The sequence below is a fragment of the Armigeres subalbatus genome, chromosome 1 (assembly GCF_024139115.2).
Source record: "Armigeres subalbatus isolate Guangzhou_Male chromosome 1, GZ_Asu_2, whole genome shotgun sequence".
In the NCBI taxonomy this organism is placed as follows: Eukaryota; Metazoa; Arthropoda; class Insecta; order Diptera; family Culicidae; genus Armigeres; species Armigeres subalbatus.
In genome coordinates, this window is record NC_085139.1 from 207,385,337 (window position 1) to 207,411,180 (window position 25,844).

Consider the following 25,844-nt stretch of genomic DNA (forward strand, 5'->3'; position numbering starts at 1 on the left):
AACCCGATAATGTCCTCGGAGTATTTTTCTTTCACTTGCGTATCAAATTCAGACATTTGAAATGTTGTAAGATCTTCAAATCGTCCTAGAGTTTAAATCAAATGGTCTGCTGAATCAACCAAGACTTCCATGATGTCCCCAGCCACGGTATCAAGCCAATTATGTCCTCCGAGTATTTTTTCTTTCACTTGCGTCTCAAATGCAGGCATATGAATTGTTCTAAAATCTTCAAATTAACCTGGAGTTTGTATCAAAGCGACTGCCGAATCAACCAAGGCTTTCATGATGTCCCCAGCTGATGTTCTTTCAATTGAGACTTAAATCCAGGCATATGAGATGTTGTAAGATCTTCAAATTGTTCTGAAGTTTGAATCAAATGGCATGTGCTCGGATGACATAATTGGGAACTGAGGTGAGCCAGCCTAGGGCTGAAAGCCTCGTTAATAAAGATAAAAAAAATTGGAACACACCTTCAGGTTGATTTGATAGACTATTTGGTTCTTACTCTAGGGAAATTTGGAGGATCGCAAGTAAACTATAAATACTAGGAGAACACAATTGGAGTGATACCGTTGCTAAGGACATCAGGTAAGTTGTTCATTTGGTAAGTAATCTAAATACACTTAGTGGACATAATGGCGTTGATATCGTGGCTGGGGACATAATGGAAGCCTTGGTTGATTCGGTTGACCATTTGATTCAATCTCTAGAACAATTGGGAGATCTTACAACATCTTACATGCCAGAATTTGAGACGCAATTCGCAAGCTATCCAAACTCCAGGACAACTTTCGGATCTTCACCTCATATGCCTTGATTTGAGACAAGTGAAAGACAAATACTCGGGGAATATAATTGAGTTGATACCGCGACTGGGGACATCATGGAAGCCTTGGATGATTCGGTAGACATTTTGATTCAAACTCCAGGACAATTTGGGTATCTTATAACATCTTACATGCTAAAATTTGAGACGCAAGTGAAAGATTAATACTCAGAAGACAAAATTGGGTTGACACCGCGGCTAGGGACATCTTGAAAGCCTTGGTTGAAACTACGCCAACTATTCTGGTGCCCTTGCAAATCCAGTTGGGACAATTATGCGTAGAATAGAATAGCAGTATATAATGCAAGGAGTGAACTGCTAGACAATTACAATAGTAATTGCGGTTTTAGGAATCATAATTGCGCTAGAACCGGTGCGAAGTGTGAAGAAGTCTGCCTATATACTACTTTTGAAAGACGTGTCAGCCATAGGAGAGCTTTCTAAGCCAAGTAGCAATAATTCGTTGACATTTGTATATAATTCGACACAATTTTCCATAGTGAAATTTCGTTGACCAGACCTGGACTCGAAGCCAGGCACCTTCAGTGTGTTCTACTTTGTAGCCCTAATTATGTATTGTTTAGTTACCCTTGAAAAGTTAAGCAACACTTATTGGAAAGGGAATTTCTCAATATGCTATCGATATAAAAAAAGGATTTTTTATTATTCTGAAAATAGAAAGGAGATTTATTTCATTATTTTGCATTCATTGTTTTAAATACACGTTATAAATCATATGTTGATAATATTAAACACTATAATAGAATAAGCATAAAATAAAATAGCAAAAATATACAAAAAATAATGTCCACAGAGATAATGGACAATAATACGATAAAGGAGATTAGACATCAAATCTCTTATGTTGAATGTTGCTTTAATAATACTTACGATTGGTTGTTCGGGAATATGTTCTACTTTTATTGTCAAGAGGTCTCATAGATATTGTCTTACTTAGGTCGTTTTCATGTGAAACGTGTTATAAAATGGAATGTCGACGAAGTTGGAGTGTGAATCACTATACACATTCGTTATTCGATTAAAACTTAAAATTCAAAAGTCGTTCTATGGATAAAATGCGTTATTGGGCAGTATCGGGAATGGTTGTTTGTTTTAGTCGCTTATAACTGCTTTAGTCCTCTACACTTAACTAATGGACGAATTTCTGATTTAACTTATTATACGATTAAAATTAACTCCGAGAGTGAGATAAAATAGATAAACAGGATTTAAATAAAAGATATGAACTCGAGCAAATAAAGAAAATATCACATTCAACAGGAGCGCAATCTCTCCCAAGAAAAACAGCAACCTAAATTCTGTTTCCCCCCCTAAATACCTACAGAAACATGCAGCGTTCCGTTTCTGGGAACGTCGGCCGTTAGCTTCTTTTCAAAAGAAGCCAACCTTGTGTGCACGGCCGAGAAATGATTTGGCGCCCAACAGGCGGTTTCAAACCGCGAGCGCAACCTAAAATTATCCACGGGCAAACTTAAGAGAAACAAATGACCTAAGGTTTTGATTCACAGCAGTCGGAACGTTAGCGGTGGACTGGTAGATCCCCGCTGAAAGGCACGATTCATTTTTAGAGACTAACAAACTAATTTGCACTTGTTTTGTTCTAAGGCCTACTAAATAGCAACCCATTTTCGACAGATGAGTGCACGGTTATTTTAATTTAGGACAGAACGTTTGGCGTTTGTGTGGAATATTTTGTGTGCAAGTGCTGGATTTGTTCTACAAGTACCAGACTTTTGTAAGGCTCTAAATCATTTTTGAACAATGTGTGGCAACATTTAATTAAAAATGTGGTCCAAACGTCTGAAAACATAACAACTGACGATGTTGAATCGCCGATGCGTGCACTCATCTATCCTGCCACGACCAGCGATGTCGACGCGATCGATCACCGCCGCATCGGACCCTGGAAGCGGCTCATGTAGAACTCGCAATCGGTGCAATACAGAGCGGGAAGTATGCAGTGCTTCTTCCGGCAGAGATTGCACTGGACAGCCTTGGCGGAAGCCTTCACAATGGCGTTGCTATTGTAGGTGGCAATGGCTACCCGGGTGACGGGAAGTCCGACTTGCTGCTGCTGTTGCTGCTGGGGATCCGTAGGGAGAGTCTGAGGCATTGAGGGGATAGGTTGGGGAGACGGTGGGCAGTCGGTGCCACCTTTGGTGCCCGGTTCAAAGCTTACTTTCTTTTGAGGAGGCTTCTGTTGCTGCTGCTGTGGGGGTTGAAGGTAGAGCTGCTGGTGGGGAGGGGGTTGAGATTGTTGTTGTTGAGGCAGGGGGAGATCATGGTAGGGGGAGTCTTGGTAGTGGGGTAGTGGAACCCTTTGGTATGGAGATGGAAGCTGTTGGGACGATTGTTGCAGTTGCGGCTGCGTGCTGTAAGCATTATAAGAGTTAGAATTAGTGTTGTAAGACATCATAGTCTGCTGTTGTTGTTGCTGCTGTTGGTAGTTGACAGGCAAGGGAGGTTTTTGATAGACATTTGAAGGTTGCTGCGGTTGTTGTTGCGACATCATCAAGGGGGATTGCTGCTGCTGTCTCAGGATGGATCCGTTTTGCTGGTGCATCATTGAGGTTAGGTTTTGCCGCACTCCAATTGGGAGTCCGGGATTTGAAGAACCGTTCATGACTGTTGAGTTGGTAGTCATAGTGGGCGAGGCAGACACGGTTTGGAATCCTTGATCTATAGGGCACGGTACGGACATGTACGGAGAGTTTCCGTAACCAGTTGGAGCGGATGAAGGCGGGGCCATCCGCATTTCATAGCTGTGTTCGCTACCGCTGTCGTCGAACAGCCGAGTCTTTTGTTGCTGCTGTTGTTGTTGTTGTTGCAGAAACTGTTGCTGTGACATTGGAGGAGGTTGATAGATCGACGATTTCGGGATTGCGTTTTCGTTGTACATTGTTTGTGATTGTTGCTGGAATTGCTGATTCTTGAAAACGGCTGCGTTGGTAGGAATGGCTGAGTATTGTTGATAACTTTCGTTAGGCTGCTGTTGAGGCTGCGCTTGATAGTACTGCTGTTGTTGTTGCTGTAGCTGCCGTTGAATCTCCATATTTTGCTTATGCATATCCGCAGCCAAAGAATACTGCCCGCTTGATGGCGTCTTGATAGGATGGTAGGTAATGCTAGTAGACAGTACTGGTTGGGGAGAGTTCTGTCCTTGCCTTTCTTCGGAATTACCATTTCCGTTTCCAGCCGTCCTCAAAACACGCTCAAGTATTGGATTTGGGATGAAATCATCCTCTTCGCCGTCGTCGGCAGTAGCAACAAGTATAACTTGATCACAGAAAGACACACTCTTCTTTTTAGTTCTTTTGTTAAGAGCACTTGCAGTTGTGTTGACATTTCCAGAATTGTTCAGCGTTTGTTGTACCACTTGGTTCAACATCTCGACTTCCCGGATTTCCTCCTGGATTTGAGCTTGTGCAATATCGTACCTAGGCTTGGGCAGCATCTTGTATGCCGCTATACAGTCTACTTCATCCACTCCAGCGCTGGAATTGCTGGCGGTATCCAAACTCGCCGTGCCCGTTAGGGGTTGTTTCGTCTTCTGATCCGTCAGGAGACCGCTCATGCCAGTCCGAACATTGGGCGGTAATTGTTGTGCTGACTGCGGTAATGTCTGTGAAAAGATATTTAATATCAAACGTTAGACCATTTAGAAGACTATTTTTGCGTTGAATTGGAATTAACGAACATATTGAAAGCAACCTTAATGAATACACCAAATAATTCAACTTACCTGTTTATTGACTCCATTTAGCAGCTCCTGACTCGGATACGGTCTAATAGACGACGAAACTGCGCTCGGCGGCGGTGACTGTGTCGGTTGTTGCTGTTGCGTTGGCTGAGGTGCCATTTTAATCTGTTCGAACCGGGACGCCAAATCTCGTACGCTTCGTTGGTCGTTACTTGCTTGCTGCATTCCATTTTGCTGCGGTTGCTGCTGAACTTGGGGTTGATTCTGCTGCTGTTGTTGCTGCTTGAGGGCGATTTGCTTCGCTTGTAGCTCTTTGAGCCAGATTTCCGATCGGGTGGTTTCGTTTAAGATCTCGGAAGCACTGATGGGATTGTTGGCATTGATGTTCTGCTGGTTTTGTTGCTGTTCACGCAACTTATTCATCATCATTAGTTGGTGCTGTTTTGCTTGAAGTTGCGCCAAAATGCTGGTCGTGTTCTGAACGTGGTACTGTTGTTGGTGGTTTGGCTGCGCACCCTTTCCCTGTTGCTGGAGACTTTGAATTTCGCTTAGCTGCTCGTTAAGCGGTTCAAAATCGATCGCCGGTGGAGGCGGGGGAAAGTCCTCGCTGGCCTGACGCGAATGGCACGTGGTCGATGGAGGGCTTGGATAGGGCGGAAGCTCCATTTGGGGGTGGCCGTTGCTATTGCTATTTGTGCTATTGTATTTGACTATCGTGTCAACTTCATCGACGGAAGCTGATGATGAGTAGGGCTGTTGATCTTGCGGCTTCATTGGGGACTGTTCCTGGTGGACCACGGCACAGGTCGTAATGATTGTTTGGCAGGAGTCTTCGCTCATGCTGGTGTTTGAGCTCATGGTAGAAATGTTGGACAAATTCGCCTTGTGATAAGGTTCCAGAGGAGATGCCGGTGGATGGCTTTCCTGGAACTCCAGATGACGAAGATTGGCACCGTTCAGAGGAAGCTTTTGAACTTGCAGCATCTGTTGTGGCTGTTGTTGCTGTTGATGCTGCTGCTGTTGTTGTTGTTGCTGGAGTTGTTGGGCAGTTAACGATGAACCCACCCTCACGGGTGGTGGCGGTGGCACTTTTGGGATTGAAAGCGTTTTTCCACTTCCATGGAAACTCTTACGCATAAGTTTACTCCGCTCCAGATTCGGGTTCGTATTAGACACCTGAGGAATAGAAATATAAAATTATTATAGAACAGCATTCACACTTTGAATCTTTGTTCAAACGTACCTGATAGTCAAAGTGCCCTTCGGACAGATACCCGCTGTTGGCTGAATCCTTCGCGAGGCTTAGCCCAACGGTGCTGTCATCGATCGACACCATTTGCTTGATTGGAGGGATGATGCCACCAGCTGGTTCATCAGCCGCACCCGCTCCTTCGGTCAAATCGGGCATCGAACGATTCTTCCGCCTGATCAAACCACCCATCAACAGCTTCCGCCGGATCTTATGTTGTTTCTTTCCTGCCTTGGCATCCTTATCCTTCTTATCGGTCTCCTTCTCTTCCTTGTGCTTCTTGAGGGTATCCTTTGCATTGACAAGCGATGCGTCCGCTAGTTGGAAGTCTCGATTGATTTTGTTTCGGTCTTCGCTTCGGCTACGCTTATCCTTAGAGTCCTTGCTCCGTCCGAATAATGATCGGCTTTCCCGTTCGGGTTTTACATCGACCGTTCCCTGGACAACTTCCTCGATGTTCTCTGCCTCAACCAGTTTGAGGGTTACCTTCTTTTTCGGAAGAGTTGCGTAGATTTCAATGCTCTTTGACGGTGAGCTTCGTGTCAGAGTTGAGCTTCCTGACTCATGTAGCATCTCCTTGCTGTTTTGCCGTCCACTGCTCAACAATTTCTCCTTGCTGTTTTGCCTCCTGTGAGCGATGCCCCCACTGCCGATGCCGGCTAGGTTGTAGGCCAGCTGCTGTTGTTGTTGCTGTTGCTCTTTGATGATTTCGCCACCTTTTTCGATGAGAATTCTTCGATGTAGGGATCGGGCGCGCATGACGCATGTGTTGTGTTTCATCCGCGCGAACGTCATCGTGTGCGGATTGCTGTACGGTGCGTCCATGGCGGCGCGTGCTTTGCTAGCCGCTGCATTACACAGCACCAGTGCTGTTTCCAGATCGTGTGCATCCTCAAGAATGCGGGACTTCTCCAGTAGCTGATCGGCTTCCATGCACAGCTTCTCGCAATCTCCGCTAAGAACGACGGATTCGGGGATCTTGGCCAGGTGCATGTTGTTGCCGTTGATTGGATGTTTTGGTGGGAACGAATCGGTCGAGGAGAGGGAGTAGGAGTCGTAACCGGCGTCGTAGAACTGACCCTGTCGTGTAGGGCTAGCGGGAACACTTCCGTTCCGTTTGCCGACTAGATATAGGTAGGGGTTGTCAAGAGTGGTGGACGAGGAAGAGGAGGCTGAGTTGCGATCGCCGCTCCAGTTACCAGAATCCCGGCGACGTGGCTGGTTTAGGTGATCTGGAATGGAAAGGCCGTCCGGAGAGGACGTGGAGGATGACGGCGGTGAGACCTGGCCGGACTCCGCACTGAGACTCCGATGCAGGTTCATAGGCTGTTTGCGCATTTGAGCGTTCAAGGCATTTTTGGAGATGTATCCACCTTGATCGGACTTTTCAGCTTCTTGTTGCTGTTGGAAGATCTTGTCCTGAATAACGGAGAGATTCTGGTACTGTTGTGCGTTCAGCACGTTTTGGACGGCTTTGCGACTGATGTAATTTTCTTTCTCTTCGTTGGGGAAGATTTTGCTTTGAATGACACTCAAGTTTTGGTAGTCACATACGGAGACCGCACGGTTGGGCGTAGGTGTGATGGCTCTTCGGTTCTGCGAACCGATGGAAGCCTTCTCGGGACTCGGTGTGACTGCTCTCCGGTGTTGGGCTTGTTGCATTGCGGCAAGTTCCTGAGCGGTAACTTGCTGTGGTTGCGGTTGCGGCTGCGGAAGTGCATATAGCAGGAGCAGCGGTTGGTAGCGTCCTCGGGTGCACTTGTCAACCACGCCTTCCCAGTTGGGGCCAACTTCTTTGACGTTGGCATCATCAAAATAGACCCAGACACGCAGTTTAGTGTGGAAGAAGAACGTCGTGTAGTGTTTGCCATAGTATGAAACCACGCCGACTAGCTCGTGGTTTACGGTTTGAGCCCATCGTTGATCCGACACCTGGTGGAATACGTCGCACAAGCGTAGTGATGTTCCTACGGCTTTCAGCACGGAGTGCACTTGATCGGCGGCCGGACGTTCCGAGTCCCAAACCACACCGATCGAAACGACATCTGGACGGTTGAGCAGGGCACGGCGGATTCCGATCTTGGCTCCACAGGCATTCTGTAGAATAGAGAACATTGTATTCGTTAGATTATTTCCTTCCTAGCAATTTTCTATGAAAGTATTTTACTCGTTAATTGTCGCAGTGAAAGTTGTCATAAACCGGTCGATCATTGAAAGTGTTTACTGCGGTTGCAAGATTATTCTAATGAGCATGGAGCCGTGCGGGCACTATGCCGTGTCAAATAAGGCGTAACGAGCTTGGCTGGTTGTCGCCACTTCGTAGCATGTAATTACTACAAGTGCAACCGCACCCACATCGTGCAGCTATAGTAGCGAATAAAGTCATGTCGCCCAAGCAAACAACCATCGCTATCGGCAAAACTAGGTTAGGGTTGGTTTTTCATTCATAGATATGGTGGCAAACTAGTTTTTCTAGCAAAACCGCAACGGACTCCGTTCACCGTTTTCCCTCGTCTTTTTCGCTCAAAGATTGGTTAGAAAGATTGGCAATAATTGAATCATTTGACCCTTCTTACACCGGTTTTTGCATGAGAACGGTTGATTGGTTTACAGAATACGAAGCCAAGTTTGACAAATTCATTCCTTGGCAAATAAATTGACCACTAACGACAATCGTCTTTGAAAACAAACGAAACGAAGCACACCATGCCAGCCACAATTCGGTTCCTGAAACAAAGCAACCAACCGCTGCTGGCTGGTTGACGTTTGACATGCATGTAAGCAAGCGGCGCATTCCAACAAACCGCGGCGGGTCTGGTTGGCCTTGGCAGCGTGAATGATTTTAAATGTATTTCGCGGAATAACAAAAAGACAACCAGCTCACCGTCAACGAGCTGGGTTGCCCACAATTTGATTATGACATGTTTGGATGATTAATCGTCGGTACATCTAGGATTAAGCTTTCGTAGATGGCAAAATATTGTGGACAGCGACGTGCAAACTTCCTTTTTAAGTCGAAAACAATCTACCGTGGCAGCGCATGGCAGAAATCTACCCGTATGCAAAGCAACAAGCTACAACTCGATGGAGCGCGAAAGCAAAAAGTCTATCAGAAAAAAAAAACAATAATTTCCATTAATTGTTTCCAGGCCATATACGCACGCAGCAGACCTCTCACTTCGATTTCTGCCTGAACGGAACAAAAACATGATCTTGACGAATGGCCATAAACACTCGGATGTTGTATGCCTCGGTCCCCACTCCTTGATTCTGGGGGAGATCAAGGTTCCCCCGAGCGTGAACTCGAGACGATTGGCATGGGTGCTGCGCGGGGATTCCACCCAAACGTTCGTTATGTAAATCCAATCGAAATTAATGCAATGCAATACCGACCGACCGACATCACAATGACATCGCACCTCAATATGACCATACACATTGGTGCGAGTAATTAGCCGTCCGTTCGTCGGACGCTCGGTCGGAGACGGTCAGACCACGAAAAGTGCGAGGCGCTTCACGTGGCGCCTCGTCTTGCGATCCCCGACCGTGAAAATTGTTGACGGAAAGAGGCATCGAAAATAAAATATCCGCGTGCGCCAGTATTGTGTAGAGTAAGTTTGGGCACAGAGAACAGACGTTCATCTTCATTCGCGTACTTGTGTAAAAGTTTGTACTGGTCATTTTGAAGTATGTCGTTATGCCCCCGTTGCGCGGTGCTAGTGTGCTGATGAATATGGTTAAAATTTGCCGTGTTTTACTTTTTAGCGCTAGTGTTCATTCCGAATCGCTCCTAATCTCGCTTCTAGGTGGCAGCACTACACTGTTTATGTAGTGTATGCCAACGCCATCACTTAGTGAAAATGAGTTTTTATGTCGGGCAGCCTGCGTTGGCGGCGCTGAGGTGCGATTTAAATCTTTACACATGTTTTACCGAAATTTTGTTCGAGGATCCATGTCTGTTCTCTGTGGTTTGGGTCCCAAGTTATAGGCCGTGCCATGGAGCTACGTTAATTGGTACTGGACTAGATATAAGTGCCACCGTTCGCGTACCCCAGGCTCCACTACTGAAAAAGTACACATCAGAGTGCACTTTAAAAGTTATAGGTAGGACTTAAAAAAGGTTCAATCAATATATCCTCTTTGATTGGTCTTCGCTCTTCGATTGTTCATTGCCACCTCTCTGTCGGTTGAGCAATCGTTTGCGTCGGGGTGCATTGCCAGTACGGATGGTTTACAAGGGTTTTTGTGACCTGATCGAAGGCAAATCTGTGCGTACCGGTTGAACGAGACATTGTAATCACCAAAACAGTCAAGGTTTGCAGAATTTCAGGATTTTTTTTTTTTTCCATATTCATGTTCTATAAGTATTTATTGGCGTATTTTCGTTATTTTGAAATATCTGAACTAACCTCCGAACCTACCTAACTAACCTAACAACTATGTATATCAGATTCCCAAAGCGATCGATAGACTTCCGTATTCTCCATTAATGGAAAATTTTGACAGTGAGGGACTAAATAACAAATTTCATGCAATTATGGACATACTTGAGACTACTTTTGTAGAAATTCGTAGATTGTTCTTATCTTCCCACTTTTGAATTCATTTATTTATATTTATTTAGAATTAGATTTCTTCATAAAAATTTTCTTCAAGTCATAATAATGGGAATCAAAAGTTTGGCCATGCGCATGCAAAATATGATGATAATATCTATTTTAGCAAGGCACCTGCATATCGCACTGGTCATATCTGACAGACTATTCAATTAAATTTGTATTTCACCAATCTCCTGCATGAAGGGCCAAAAATGCGTGGGGTTTCATATGCAGAAACACTTGTGCGGAACTACGGAATGAATCGAGAATCTTCTTCCAGACGAACTATAATACAATCTAGCCCTCGTTACTCTAATTGACTCAATAGATAGGCCCGCTCTACGAAATTTTAACAATAGGAAGATGGCAGTCCCACTTTTCCCATTCGAATCACTTGAATCGGGTTTGGTAAATGGTTTTATATGCGGTAATATTCAATATGTCATTGATATTTTGGAATTGACTCACCAAATTTCCGTTCCCAGGACAACGTGACTAAAATTTTAGAACAGGTTTCGTGAAGTGTCAATATCTTTAGAAGAGATATTAGAAATCAAATATTGTTCGAAACTCTTGAATCTGGCAATACAATTTGCTGTCCGCCGAATCTTTTTATATGTATTCAAAACTATTTCGATGGCACCTTCGTTATCGATGGGTGCTGTCACCGTTACTGCCGTTTCTTGATCACTGCCAGTAGAGATCTTTAGTACTTCGACTTGGTTTACAATGTCCTTGATGGAAGCATGCTCCGGAAAAAGTTACTACAGTGTCGCCCCAATTTTTTCACTCTTCGATTCTGTCTACCCCCGATTTTATCACGTTTTCGACCCGATATTGTCACCTCAAAAATTTTAGTCGTATTTTAATTTCGTAAATGATAGCGCAAACAACAATGATTTTCATGAAATAAATTTTACCGCTTGTAACTTATTATGAATAGGAGGAAGCCTGTGAAGGATTTTGTAAGCATTTTCGACAGGAAATAACGAGTACCGTTCACGCATTTTGCCTTTCCAAGGCATAAACTGATTCAAAGTTGTAAAATAAATTAAAAAATTTAATATATTTTTTTTTCGATTTTGTCACATGCCCCATTTTATCTTCCCAAAATTCACCAGGGGGTGATAAAATCGGGATATTACTGTAATTAATTGAAGGAATAATATAAGCTGTCTTTATTTATCGGGAGAAATCGTCTTCCTGAACAGTATTAAAGTTTAAAAAGATTTGGCGGGACGCCAAAGTTTTCAATTAGTTTAGCAATTTGATGAAGCGTTTTCTGCACATTAGACCTGACTCGGACGCGATAAGTGTTGCTTCAAACTTCCATCGCATCTAATTATACATCATTTTGTTGCTGCCTCCGTTGATGTCGTAGCTGCTGCTGATGTTGTTGCTGTTAATACTACTGACTCTGCTACTGCTGTCAACAATCAAGTCATGCTCATCAAGAATCAACATCCTGATTGATATTCCCGCTGCTCACATCAATGCGCTTCCACGCCACACTTGCTTCCTCAACCAACAATAAGTAGAGTTACCTTAATTCAAGCAATGAGTTTTCTGTCAATTACTAAAATGTTGGTGGTATCAATACTCAAGTAATTAGACACAAGGAGTAGCTTGTAACTTTTTAACGTGTGATCACCGGCTGGACCAACCCACCGAACTCGCCGAAACTTCGTTCTATTGAAAAATATTGGTCCATTATGAAACACAATCTACGTTAAATAGGTACCAAAGGCATTCGAGAGCGAGTTGGATTTAAAGAAACAATGGGTAAAATTATTAAAACAAGTCGGCTCCCCCATTGCACAAAACCCAAGGATAAAGTGCGAGCATTCAGTCATGGAGAGGAAATTCAATAAACCAATCAAGAAGAAACCTACCCATAATGTTGAAGTTCATTCCCAAAAAAATTGAAGTAAATTTGACTACAAATTAATTTTTTTGTGATTTTTTTCATTTTTATCGATATTTATGACTAAACATTCACTTGCTTCTGTGAAACTTACAATCTGTACATATTCGCTGAAAGCTGGCTTAATTTTAACCCTAGTTTAAAGCAAACATTTGGCAGTTTGAAAGACTGATTTCGACGATATTAACCAGCTCTTGTCTTGTGTCGAATGGAACGCGACATTCGAAATACTAAATGAAGAAAGAAAAATTTAAAGTGAGAAGTGAGACGCCTCATTTCTCACATCACACTCTTCATTCATCACTTCTCATCACTTCTCTCTCACTTCTACTGTTGTATGATCCATTCTGCCAAACGACCGGTTCGGCCAAAACACATTTTTGGGAAAACGCTGCAAAACTAATTTTCTAACCTATTTGGTCGTACGACATTTTCGGCCGTATGACCCATTCGACCAAATGGCGTTTTCTGCCAAACGACCATTGAGGCCAAACAGCAAACTACCCGTTCGGCCAAACGAGGGTGAAATTTTCGGTTAAATGTCCTATTCTGACAAATGAACTGTTCGGTTAAACGTCTTTTTTGACCAAATGACTAAACGGCCGAACGGCATTTTCGACAAAATAATCCTTTCTGCCAAACGATCATTTTGGCCAAACGGCATTATCGGTCATATGACCTATAAACGAATTGTTCGGCCAAATGATCTGTTCGGAAAAATGGAGTTGTTGGAAACTGGAAAACAATATGGGAATTTTGAAATAGGTACGAATAATTGAGTGAGTAACAAAATATAAATGTGGAAATGCGCGTTATGGGACGTACACACGGTCAAGCAGTTTGACCAACATTGACTCCACCTCTCGTTTATTCAAACATCCATAAAGTTTTATCAACAGCGACACGAACAATCAATTTATTCGACCAACAATATCACACACGAACGACCGAAGCGCCAACTTGAGCACCAACCATCAAAAAATATATGGGGGTTTGTGCAACTTCACTACAAATGCTCAAACATGTTCGGCAAACCTTGTCTCCGCCCCCGACAACTCAAACCAAAATCAAACCGTTTTAATTTTTTCCAACCGAGCCGCCAACTCAAGACAAAATTTTCAAAACGACTTATCTGCTTTTGTAAACAAAGATTCGAACGACGATTTGGCGAATCTGATAGCTCTCCCACGCAAACCAACATCATCAACAGGTAGATGAAAACTTCTGCTACCGGTTGGTGGTGTTGGTTTGCGTGGGAGAGCTATCAGATTCGTCAAATCGTCGTTTGCATCTTTGTTTACAAAAGCAGATAAGTCGTTTTGAAAATTTTGTCTCGAACTGTCAAATGGTTGTTCGAACAACTTCACATACGTTCAAACAAAGCAGCAACCGAAGCGTTTTCTTGATGGCGGAGTCAATGTTCGTCAAACTGCTTGACTGGTGTGTACGTTGCATTAGTGACAGTTGATTGTGTATTTTTGTGAATAAAATCATAATCGAAGAATGAACAAATCTCGCTTAACTTTTCAAAAGGTCCTAAGTAACATTTTTTTCATGATTTAATTTGAATACTGCAATCAAAACCTTTCATATTGGTCTGTTGATTGCACTATTCAAATTAATTCATGAAAAAAATGTTACTTAGGTCCTTTTGAAAAGTTAAGCGAGAAATAGAACGAAGTGCTCCCAATGACTATTCCGGTTGTAGGACAACCACGAAGATAAGTTTTTCGTTTCAATTATTTTTCTACTTGAAGAATCGTTAGATTGTAATGTCATTCTACTTATTTTTAATTTGAAATTGTTGGTGGTGTTTCGTTGGAAGACCGACAAAGACATATTTTTCCCATTGATGCTTATTATGTTGAATCTTCTGTGGTAGATTATGTCGTGATTTGCTTGGGAAAATGATTTGCCTTGATGATATCGCGGTATTTTTTTTCAAGCGTCCCCATTGGTAGAAGGATAATTACATTTTTGTTTATCGATATGTGGTTTTTTGAAAAACATTCTTATTCTTCGATGTCTTTTACACAAGACCAAAATTTGAAGAATTTAATCGTTTTTGTGAGACTGCGCTTGCAAGGCAGTGGCAACTATATTGGCGCAAATTTTTCAATGTTTCTGAACTGTTTATTGTAAAACAAACGTAGTTTTTAGTTTGGACCCATGTTAGCATTGTGTCTTGTTGCTTTTGTTTTTGTTGAATAATTATTTCTAGGGATTTTGATTTCAAATGGGCGTGATTTATTTTTACCTTGGTTTTTGGAAAGGCGATTTTGCGCTTCATTCAAACTACTTTCATCAACTAATGTGCCCAACATAAATAATGGATTTCAATTTATTTGGTGGTAACGTACTTTGGACAAAATATGCTGAACAAAAAGAGTATTCATTACCCATTTAAAATTTCAGGGTCAGATACAGTAACGCCTTGGAGAAGAGTTCTTGAACTTGGTTTCTGCTGCATTATAGATGGTTAATACAAACAGTGAAGAATGAAAACAATACTGGGTCTGTACACACCGACGGGATTTCTATTTATCGCCGGACTATCTATATAAAAGTTTGATAGAAACTAGATAGCCTCAAAATTAAAAAAAAAATCATTTAGAATAAAAAGTAATTCAAAAATCTAGGATATCTCCTGGCTCCAGGTGCCGGATTTATGGTCGTAGCCCCGGGCTCCCACAAATCCTATGTACCAAAACCAACCTTTTTTGTACATTTTGCCACAAGCTGCCGGCCCCGGGGCCCCCTTCCGGGTAAATCCGGCCCTGCCTGGCTCCAAAGAGTCATCAAAGTCGTTCTTATTTATTAATTATACTGCGTTTGGAGCCTTTACCGAACTTTAAACTGCTGACTGATTTAGCTGGGCTTCGAAAGTTCATCCTAGTTCTATTCTTATAAAAAATATGTACAGTGCGCGTCCGCGTTTCCTTTAGCACGCAGAACGATCGCGTGATCATTGAAATATTTCATTCTGCGTTTCCAATCACTCAAATAATTAGAAAAAAAACTGCGTTGCGTAGGTGAGTAAATGAATTAGCAAGTAGAAATTTGCGCGTCCGACTGTGTTTCTTTCCAGGTAGAACGTTAGTGAAATTAATAAGCAAATAGAAGTTCAGTGCGCGTCCGATCACGTTTTCTTTAACAAGCAGAACGACCGCGCGATCATCGAAATATTTTGTAGTGCTTTGTGCGGTTAATAAGTAAATTAATAAGTGCGAGCTCGATTGTGATTTTGTTTAAAACTACACGCTACACCCGCATACCGTTTACCAAAACGAGCCCTTCCCAATATATCCAACTTCCCAGTGATTTCTCGTGGAAGTGCAGATGACTCGTCGGCTTCCATCAAAGCGAGTATCACGTCAACATGTTCCTTCCCATTCCCTACTTGACCTGCATTCGGACACGGCCGGCGCTGGTATTGCTTAGTTTTGGGTCACCAGTTCTTACACATTGAAGATAATGTTAGTCCCAAACATCATCTGTTGGTTCTCTGTGTAATTACAGCTGATCTGGCAATAACGGAGTAGCAACCGTGGGCGGTCAATCATGCTCATGCTCATGCTCAAATGATCTGTTCGGCCAAATGGCCCTTTCGGTCAAATTGCCCTTTCTGCCAAACGACCATTTTGTCATATTCTGCCAAATGACCTACTCGGTCAAACGTCTTTTTGACCAAATGACCGATACGGTCAAACGTCTTTTTGACCAAATGACCGAACGGTCAAACGACATTTTCGGCCGCATGTTTCGTCCGGCCAAATGATCTATGTCGAACGATCATTTCGGCCAAATGACCTATTTGGTCAATCGTCTTTTTTGGCCAAACGATCAGTTTCGGCATTATCGGTCATATTAGGGATCCTAGGATTATTATAGGATCCCTAGGTCATATGATCTATAACAAATTTTCGGCCAAATGACATTTTTAGCCCGTTCGACTAAATGGCGTTTTCGGCCAAATTACCCTTTTGGTCAAATTGCCCTTTCTGTTAAACGACCATTTTGGCCAAATAACCTATTCGACCAAAGGTCATATTTTGCTAAATGACCTATTCGGACAAACGTCTTTTTGACCAAATTACCAATTCGGTCAAACGTCTTTTTGACCAAATGACCAAACTGCCAAACAACATTTTTGGCCAAATAATCCTTTCTGTCGAACGATGTCATATTCTGCCGAACGATCAGTTTCGGCATTATCGGTCATATAAACTATGACAAATCTTTCGGCCAAACGACATTTTCAGCCATATGCCCGTTCGGCTAAATGACATTTTCGGCCAAATGGCCCTTTCTGTCAAACGACCATTTTAGCCAAATAACCTATTCGGCCAAATGTCATATTCTGCCAAATGACCTATTCGGTCAAACGTCTTTTTGACCAAATGACCGAACGGCCAAACGATATTTTCGGCCGCATGTCCCGTCCGGCTAGATGACATTTTCGGCCAAATAATCCTTTCTGTCGAACGATCATTTCGGCCAAATGGCCTTTTTGGTCAATCGTCTTTTTTGGCCAAACGATCAGTTTCGGCATTATCGGTCATATCTAGACCAACATTTGAAAAGGGCGTAACAGCCAAAATTTATTCCTGCGGATTCCTTATCTACTTACATAGCTATATACATAGACAAAATATTGGAGAGATCAAATTTTGGCTGTTACGCCCTTTTCAAATGTTGGTCTAGATATGATCTCTAACATTTTTTTCTGCCAAACGACATTTTCAGGCATATGCTGGTTCGGCTAAATGACATTTTCGGACGAATGGCCCTTTCGGCGAGGGGCGATTCACTTGTGCATTTTCGATTCAGGCCAACGTATTTGATCACGTATTGATGTATTTTTCGTGACTTCATACGTATTGTGTGCAATAATGCATTTTTATGAAATAATGTATTGCTCCGTGTATTTTTGTACTTTAGTGTATTTTTATCGAATAAATGCATTGAAATCGAATTTTCTTATATTTCGTGCGGTACATTCTGACATTTTTGGCTAGAAACGCGTTCTAAATTAATTAAGTTTTTGTTATCCCAGTTCCAAGATGATATTTTGGATTCATTTTGTTGATAAAATGTAAAATTTAAGACATACTGAAATATTTGGAATGCTGATGCTGATTTCGGCAGGAGACGGAGTTACACGAAATTACAATGAATGGATTCTTATTCGAAATGTTGCAAACAAGAAAGTCAAACAGAATCAGTAGATAAGAGCAATATACCGAATATCAAACTCCACCGAAGATGAAACTTCAGCTCTCTCAAACAATAATTATTGACTTTCCTCTTGATGACCAGCACAATCACGCATTTTTTCATACGAATACCCCATTGCCCATTGCCGATAACATATTTCCCAAACCCGTGGCGACCAAAGTATAAAAGTTGTGAATTAACGAAAAAACTGATCGATCTGACCCTGAGTCGGCTGTTAAGCTGGTTCGGCCAGAAATTAAACATAACCATAAGATTTCGTTTTATAGTGGCGGCCACTGGCCGGCTTGTTACAAATTGGGATATATATTGCGTCGTTCTACAGGGCAAAGTTCAATTACATTTGTAGCGCATAGAATCCCTAGCTTCATTTACTTTTCTTCATTCGACACTTCACACATTCATTAGCGAAATATCTATATATGTACAATTCAAAGACAATTCTAACAAGTGAAATAAAATTAATGAAATATGCTTTGTTTTCCCACTGGTGGAGTGGCATTGTGGACCATTTTAAATTTTTCTCATCGCGGCATACAATTTGTTGCATTTTCCAGAATATTGAGTGATCATTGGAATAAAAAACAAAATGTCGTATTTTTTCTTCGAATATCGGATCTCAAATATATTTTTCTCTTGCCTTTCCTATTTTTTTCTTATTAGTGTATTTTTATGTATTTTAGTGTATTTTTTGCATTGAAAACTTCTTTTCATATTTTCCGTGTAATAATGCATTTTTATGAATTATTTGCATTTTCGTGTATTATTTGTATTTTTTTGCATTATGTTTTTTCGCGTATTTACGATACAGTAATCGATATCAGTGAATCGCCCCTCGCCTTTCGGTTAAATTGCCCTTTCAGTCAAACGACCATTTTGTCAAATAACCTATTCAGCCAAATGTCATATTCTGCCAAATAACCAATTCGGTCAAACGTCTTTTTGACCAAATGACCAATTCGGTCAAACGACATTTTCGGCCGCATGTCCCGTCCAGCTAGATGACCTTTTCGGCCAAATAATCCTTTCTGTCGAACGATCATTTCGACCAAATGACCTATTCGTCTTTTTTGGCCGACCGATCCGTTTCGGTTAAACGGCTCTATCGGTAATATGATCGTTTTGTCCAAATGACCTAATCGACCAAACGAGATTTTCGGCCAAAAGGTTCGGTCAGTTCGTATAAATGATATTTTCGGCCAAAAGGCCGTTTCTGTCAAACGAACATTTCGGTCAAATGACCTTTTTGACAAAAAATTCTATTCGCCTGAATGTCCTAACCAGCCAAGTGACTTATTCGGTCAACAGCCTTTCTCGACCAAATGACTAATTGACCATATGTCCCATTCGTCAAATGACATTTTCGGCCAAACTGCCCTTGCTGCTAAATGATCATTTCGGCAAAATGACAAAATCGGCCAAATGACCCATTCGGTCAAAGGCCTTTTTTCAAGCCAAACGACCAGTTGTGGTCAAACGGCATTTTCGGCCAAATGACCTATTCAGCCAAACGGTTATTTAGGCCAATGTCCAGCTCGGCAGAATGATCTTCGGATAAAAATATTCTCCCGTGCTCGCATACATAATACATAGCTGCATTGCCGTCCCAAGCGTAGTTGTCCCATGTCGTTTTTAGTTGACGCCCTTCTTGCTGGCCTGGTGGCCAACAAAAGAATCCATCAATGGATTTAAGAGCTAGAAAGGATTGCTGGCAAGCTTAGCCATGATGTCTGGTAAAGAAATAACTTGTCCGAGCACAGTGGGAATGACATCGTAAAAAAACGACATGTGACAACTATTTGAATCATTTGTTTGAGAAACTGCATAAATCCATTAAAATCTTTTGATTTCTTCGATACAGATCAATAATTTTTAGCAAAACTCAACACCGTGGGGCACTTTCAATGCAAAAATTGTAAGCAGTACGCCACAATTGCTCTTTAAAGTACGTGGACATATGTAGCTTCTCAAACAAACGAATTTTTTTTCATACTTTCCTGAACCAAAAAAATGTTTTCTTATTTTTGGCCAGAATACGTATTTTTAGATGAGGATTCAGAATATATGAAAATCTCATTTTGGCCTAAAATGTTACATATGCAGATTCTCAAACAAACGGTTCATTTATGCTTGGCACGGGAGTGCAATTATAACAGAATGTCAACATGGATTCGTCCCTAAAAGGACTACACCCACACACCTCGTGTCGTTCAGCTGCCTACGATTGAATCAATATTCAGTATGCGGTGTTCAAACTGCAGTCATTTGGATTTCAGGGAAACATCTAAGATTGGTTCAATTTCTATCTAAGTTGGTCTCAAAATGGTTGTCAAGCTCGGAAACAACAACAACAACAACAAAATTAGGACAGCTCGTCAAAAAGTCTTGTATTCCTATTTCGAGTTACCAAAAATTTAGAGTGGAATATGCAGCTATAGGGTGGCCCCCTTACTATCAATATGCCTTCAATCCCATTGAGTCTATCCAACGCCATGACTTTGCCTCTTTCCTCGTCGGGCAACGAATAGAGTTGTACGCTCGATAAGACAGCAAACTAGCGATCGCACTAACATAATGCGACCATACGTCCCGCGTTTCGCGGGACAGTCCCGCATTTTCACTATTTGTCCCGCGCTGAAAAGCGTCCCGCGAAACGTGCCGCATTCAGCTTATTTTTAGGATAATGTCCCGCGAAATACAGAAGAATAGAATACATTTTTAGTCATTGCTTAGTATTTTAAAAGAAATTATTAGATTTTTAAAATTTATGATTTTGACTAATACTAAGTTTTATAAGACAATCATATGGATCATAGAAATCAAGAATAGAATGTTCTGTGACTCAGACTACATTATTTCTATTGTTTGTTTTACCATGGGAATCTTGTGAGCAGATTTTGCCTCTATGTATTTCCTGCTGCGTAATTGCTTGTATTTCGACACGGAACATCCACTCCATTTAAATGTCATGCGGAGCAAAATCTTGTGGAAAATCTACTCCAGTTAGAAGATGGCCTTTACTGTGTTGATATTGGATATCGATAACAGTGTTGGGAAAAACTCAAATTCTTAGATCTCATCCAAAGTTCAAATCAAGCGCGAGTCAAACACCACCCGACTCATGGCAGAGAGAATCGTTCATGATTCGACTTGTGGTTGATTTCTACGTATCATTCTCCGTTGAATTAATCGAATTTACTTTCTTTGCTTAACTATAAATCGTACAAATTTACTATTTACCATGCCTCAATAAATGAGACTGACTTATTGACCAGATTGGTGACCGAAGGACAACGTTTAATCACCATAAGTGCAAATTGTGATGATGAGCCCGGGAAAAAACCCATGTCCGTTTGTCTGACGTTCATGTGTTTCTAAACGGACTTACCTATCATGACCGTAAGCCTTTACGTGTCAAAGCCCTATCCGGCTGGGTCATAAGTTCATTACGTGCGCGCTGACATTGAACAACGCGCAGTTAGGTGGCGAGGCATGGCGACAACGGCGGTGACGGTGCGTGCGTTCAATATCAACATTGGATCCTAGCTAGCCATTACGGACTATTATTTAGCGCCCGTCAACGCGTCGCTATTGCCGTTTGCCTCCGACTGTCGCAATCTTTATGCGCGCATGCTTTGATCTAGATTCGGACGTGTGTGCGGCTTTATGCTCGCCAACTACTTGGCGACGAAAAAAAAAGATCAGGGCAGGGTGGCACACCTTCGTACAACCTGCCGCGGTTATTCCGCAGAACAACTGAATAGTCGCTGGCTTTAGATTTATTGGTACTGGGTGCAGATTAGGCACGAGGGGTCCTATTAGCGATCGAAGGTCTAATTCACTGTTACTTGGACGAGAACCTAGTGATAAGTGCGCGAGATAAAAACCAAGTTGTACTTACCGGACAGTCCCGAATGTCGCCCATGTTGCCGGCATTTCGCAGCAGTTGGCCAAAGGTGATTGGCTGTTGGTTGGCCGCCGACAGGCTACTCTGGGAGGTGAGTGCCGACGCAGACACGTAATGGACCATCTGTAAATGAAGGGAAGAAAGAAAAGCAGCGTTGAGAATCGAATCAAATCGAAACAAATGAATCGGCGACGGATGCTTGAAATCGAGAGTGGAAAAGCCGAAATTTTGGTGTTTGCGGTAGATACGAAATTCGATAACTGAGTTATTGACCGATACAGCTATTCAGTCGGAATTTTGGCCGAGTTTTCCATTGCAGTGGTTCAACGTTCTCGTCCGAGTGTCCGTTATTAATTGTCTTGTGATGCTATATTGGCTTATTTCCATCACGTGCAACGATATGTATTGATATTAATTGAACAACGCTGCCAAACGGTAATTAAACAGCACGCTTTGAAGCAATGTTTCGATAATTGGTTAACTGATGTAAAAGGCATTACATTAGACCATTCGAATACCCTTTCGGGAGGCGGTTTCTGCATGCATTGTAAGTATGTTTGAAGATTGATAGCTGTTTTCCTAAAAGGCGTTTCCTCAAATCAAATCAATCCAAATGCAAGCTACGGGAGATTTCACCCCAGTGTAGCTCCGTGTCTTAAAGTAGTTCAAAGAAAGTGTAACCCCAAAAAAAGTCCATCATGCCCGAAGCTCAGCGCTGCAAAAAAGTACGCACAGACTGATCTAATTAATTCTTACGACTTATTTATATATTTCACCTGATTGCTTCATTGAGATCGGTGCACAACACATCTTCTCACCGTAGCTCGCTCGCTTTAACGCCTCACTATGTGTTTCTTTTGTAGCCAACTCACAGAGACCCCAAGCAGGAAGACAAACCACGATAAACAGGGCCAAAGAAAATGCGTGGCAACTGCAAATCTTCCCGACCAATAAAACAGATGTTGTTTAGCATTCACGGCGACGACGGCGCATTGTAGAAACAATCAACAATCAACTAACTACCCAGCGATATCTCCGGAGTGAAGGAACAAATTCGAAGGAAAATCGCTTCCCCACTAAGTAACGGTAGAAGTTCTGTTTTATGTGCACCCCTCAGCCCGAACTGGTTCACCACCCGTTCGCTCGTTAGTTGTTGATCGCCATTCAGCGACTTGGGTTACGACGACAAACATAAGCCTGATGCTTGGATTGACTTTTTTTTCGCTGCACCACTAAGGCGCCTTCTGGTTCAAAACGCACAAGATAAGGCCGGGGACCGGAGTCCGACGGAGAGGTCGACGGAAGATCAGGGAAAATGCAAAACAAGGTCTGTTTGTGTGGTGCCCCTCAATTAGCGAACCAACCCACCAACAGCAGCAGTAGCACCAACAACCGTTGACGCGGGAAAGCTTTTTCAAAAGACTTTCATTTCCCAGTTTGCTCAGCTCGGGATTTACGGATAGGCCGCAGAATGGCGAAGAATAAATTACAAGACCGACCGGGATTTGTTGCACACAAAAAAAAAACGGATTGCCGAAGAGTGCAGATTTGAATGGGAGTAAATTTTCGGGTGCCGTAAATGTCTGAATTAATCCAACTAGCAGTGTTGTGCTCAGGCTTTTTGGCATTATTGAAGTCGTTCTGATCTTGATGGTCCTTTCTCACAAATCACAACGAAAAATGTCGCCCTTTTTCGGTATGAAAACATTTTGAAAAGTCGAATCGGTAAATCTTTTCACGAACTCACTCAGAACCTGATCTAAAACTTTCCAGGCGATACCACAGCCTTTCAAACCGCGAAAGCGAGTGCAGACACACTCAACATGAAGCATAAAAACTGGTGCGAAATCGGTTGATCGTTGATTGCCATTGCGGAGTCCGACCACAGACAGATCGCGAGTGCTGTGGCTGCAATGCAGCGGAGCTGATCCCGTTCGGCCTGGTTTTGCAGCTTTTATTTGCAAGTCGCAAAACAGCTTCATGGCCAAAAGCCAGAAGCATAATGCTCTCGCAGCGGTTGCGTTATTTTTTTAAAGTAGACCAGTATACTGTTTAAAGTCTTTTGGTGCTCTCTTCGAAGTCGCCGTTGTTGGATCTTTATGATATGAAATTGGATTGAAGTGTATTTTAAATTCTTTGTATTTCATTTGTTACCTCGTATTTGCAAAAAGTAAAAGTCGAAATAATTCTACAAAACGAACGGTCGGAATGATGTTGAGAAAACTGCTTTCGTCACTAATGCAGTTTTGTCAATATTTACAATCTTGCTCTCAGTCTTACCAACGATGTTTTTTACTGAGACTGCTTGAATATGACGTTTGTAGCGTTATGTGCTAATTTGATAAGCACTAGGTAAAATGTGGCAAATAAAGAATATGGTTTTGATCTTCATCTATTCTCAAAGTGTACGTTTCAGTAGTTCTCAAAATTTGGATCATAATTCCACCGGCAAAATCTTTATATGATTTTCGGTATGCAGTTTGTTGCTGGAAATGCAATCAAACTCACCAACGAGCTCAAAAAGCGATAAATTATTCTTGGAAACTTTCCATTTGTTTCGAAAACTGATTTCATAAGCCTTATTTTACCGAAGAAAAAACCCAATACAATGTAAATCACCAAACCAGCAGTAGCATCTCTCTCTTGTGTTTCCGCTATAATGATGATATCGAATCGATGCGAACTGGTTATGCGATCATCGTGAAATTGATTTGAAATGCAAATCTCCGGATGAAACAAATAATATATCGCGCGCGTGGATGGTAGATGAAACATAATCAGACTCGGACCACGGTTTCGAGGCCAAAACTACCCACCACGCATGGTCGTCGTATCTGGTCGAAAAAAAATAAACAGTATTTGCGCCTCACTAGAGCGCAGCGAGCGAGCGCGGGCGGTCGTCAGGCTGCTGGCCGGAGCTAAGCACCCTCCATCAAGAAGGCTAACCCAAAAAGGCTGGCCACTCACACGCGACTTGCGGGTTTCGCTCGCTCGTGCTTCTCCAGTCACTGAACAGGTGAATGTTTGCCACCACCGCGAGCCGTCGTTGTCGTTGTCGTCAGCTTTTTGCGTTGTTCTGATCTGAGAGCAGATCTCAAATTTCCAATTTGGCGGTCCGAATTTTCGAGAACGCACGCAAGAAAATCCTTGAATGGAGGTTCATCGTAAATTTATGAGCAAATAAAATATTTTCACTGCCAATCGCTTTGTTGGCGTTTGGATTGTCGCCACGATAGTGCCAATGGGCAGTCTGTCACAGTCACATGACATAAATCCGGCTCCGGCGAGGAGTCAAGGTGCGACACTAACAATAAGGAAAAAGTGCAACCCGTCCCTGTGTGCATGCTAGGGTGGCTAGGAAAAAGCAGGAATGAAACCTCCGACTGGTATAAAAGTAGAATTCAATCGTATAAAAGCTCAGCATCAACTTGGACGTTTTTAATCATCTGACCCACCCTAGTGCGCATGATTACCTAACTGAGGGCGACGTGGTCATTCAGGGCCCAATGGAATTCCTCAACTCGATGATGTATGTACCGCGCAGCACACATTTCGAATCATCAGCAGCACCATCAGCATACGGGATGGGTGTTGATTATGATTTATGATGAATGCCAAGGAAGGAGAAAAGGTCCGTCCGTCGCGTCGTTGATTTCGTTTTATTAATCCGTTTATCACTTCGGACGCAGGTAAGGTAGCACACAAGGGTAACAAGCGTGTACTGTCCGGTTGCGATGCACTCAACAAGGTCATAACTCGAGATGCTTTATCTACGCCGGAGTCGTCGTTGCACACATGACGAATTTGTTTATGAGCCATCACAAGTACGGCTGCGCGTCTGGTCATATCGATTGACAGTGTAATAAGCATACGGAAAACATCAACAAAAACAACGCAGCATCACAATGGACGACAGCGAGCAGCGCGATGGATTCGTTACGATTGGTTAGTGAAAGTTTTCCACCAGACGGTCATGGACAACACTCTGTCTTCGACTTTAATGAGACGATGGTCTTTCACCTCGCTCATATCAAGATCGAACGGTCGATTTCGCGATGATTGTCCGATGAACTTTTGAGAGGGAATGACGCCTGATTGGTATATGGTGGGATTTGGTCATTTCAAGTGAGTTAAACTTGTTACTTTGTAGCACTTTGTAGCTTTAAAACAGTTGGTAAGATTGAAACTAAAGGCATTACGAACACCGAAAAGATATGCCTTAAGTGACCTTAAGGTTCCCAAAACACACGCGATTCTATCGCTTGGCGACAGTGATTCTGTCGCCTTTGGTATGGAGGCGTAAATAGAACATTTCCTGCAGCGACCCAACCATAGAATCGCGGCGACTAGTTGTTGCCGTCGCGATGATGAAATCGCTTAGGTC

The 25,844-nt window shown here is 42.5% G+C and overlaps 1 protein-coding gene across 3 annotated transcripts in view; it reads right to left on the bottom strand.

Moving 5' to 3' along the window:
- Positions 1-2,586: 2,586 nt before the first annotated feature.
- The window catches only part of LOC134205702 (uncharacterized), a 78,804-nt gene continuing 55,546 nt past the window's right edge, over positions 2,587-25,844 (bottom strand). For all 3 annotated transcript variants that reach the window (XM_062681234.1, XM_062681232.1, XM_062681233.1), the window contains exons 4-7: positions 21,455-21,583; positions 5,791-7,893; positions 4,590-5,723; positions 2,587-4,469 (exon numbers count right to left, since the gene is read on the bottom strand). In XM_062681234.1, the coding sequence (XP_062537218.1) occupies positions 2,733-4,469; positions 4,590-5,723; positions 5,791-7,893; positions 21,455-21,583 (5,103 nt within the window). In that variant the 3' untranslated portion in view covers positions 2,587-2,732. The remainder of the gene's footprint in view (positions 4,470-4,589; positions 5,724-5,790; positions 7,894-21,454; positions 21,584-25,844) is intronic.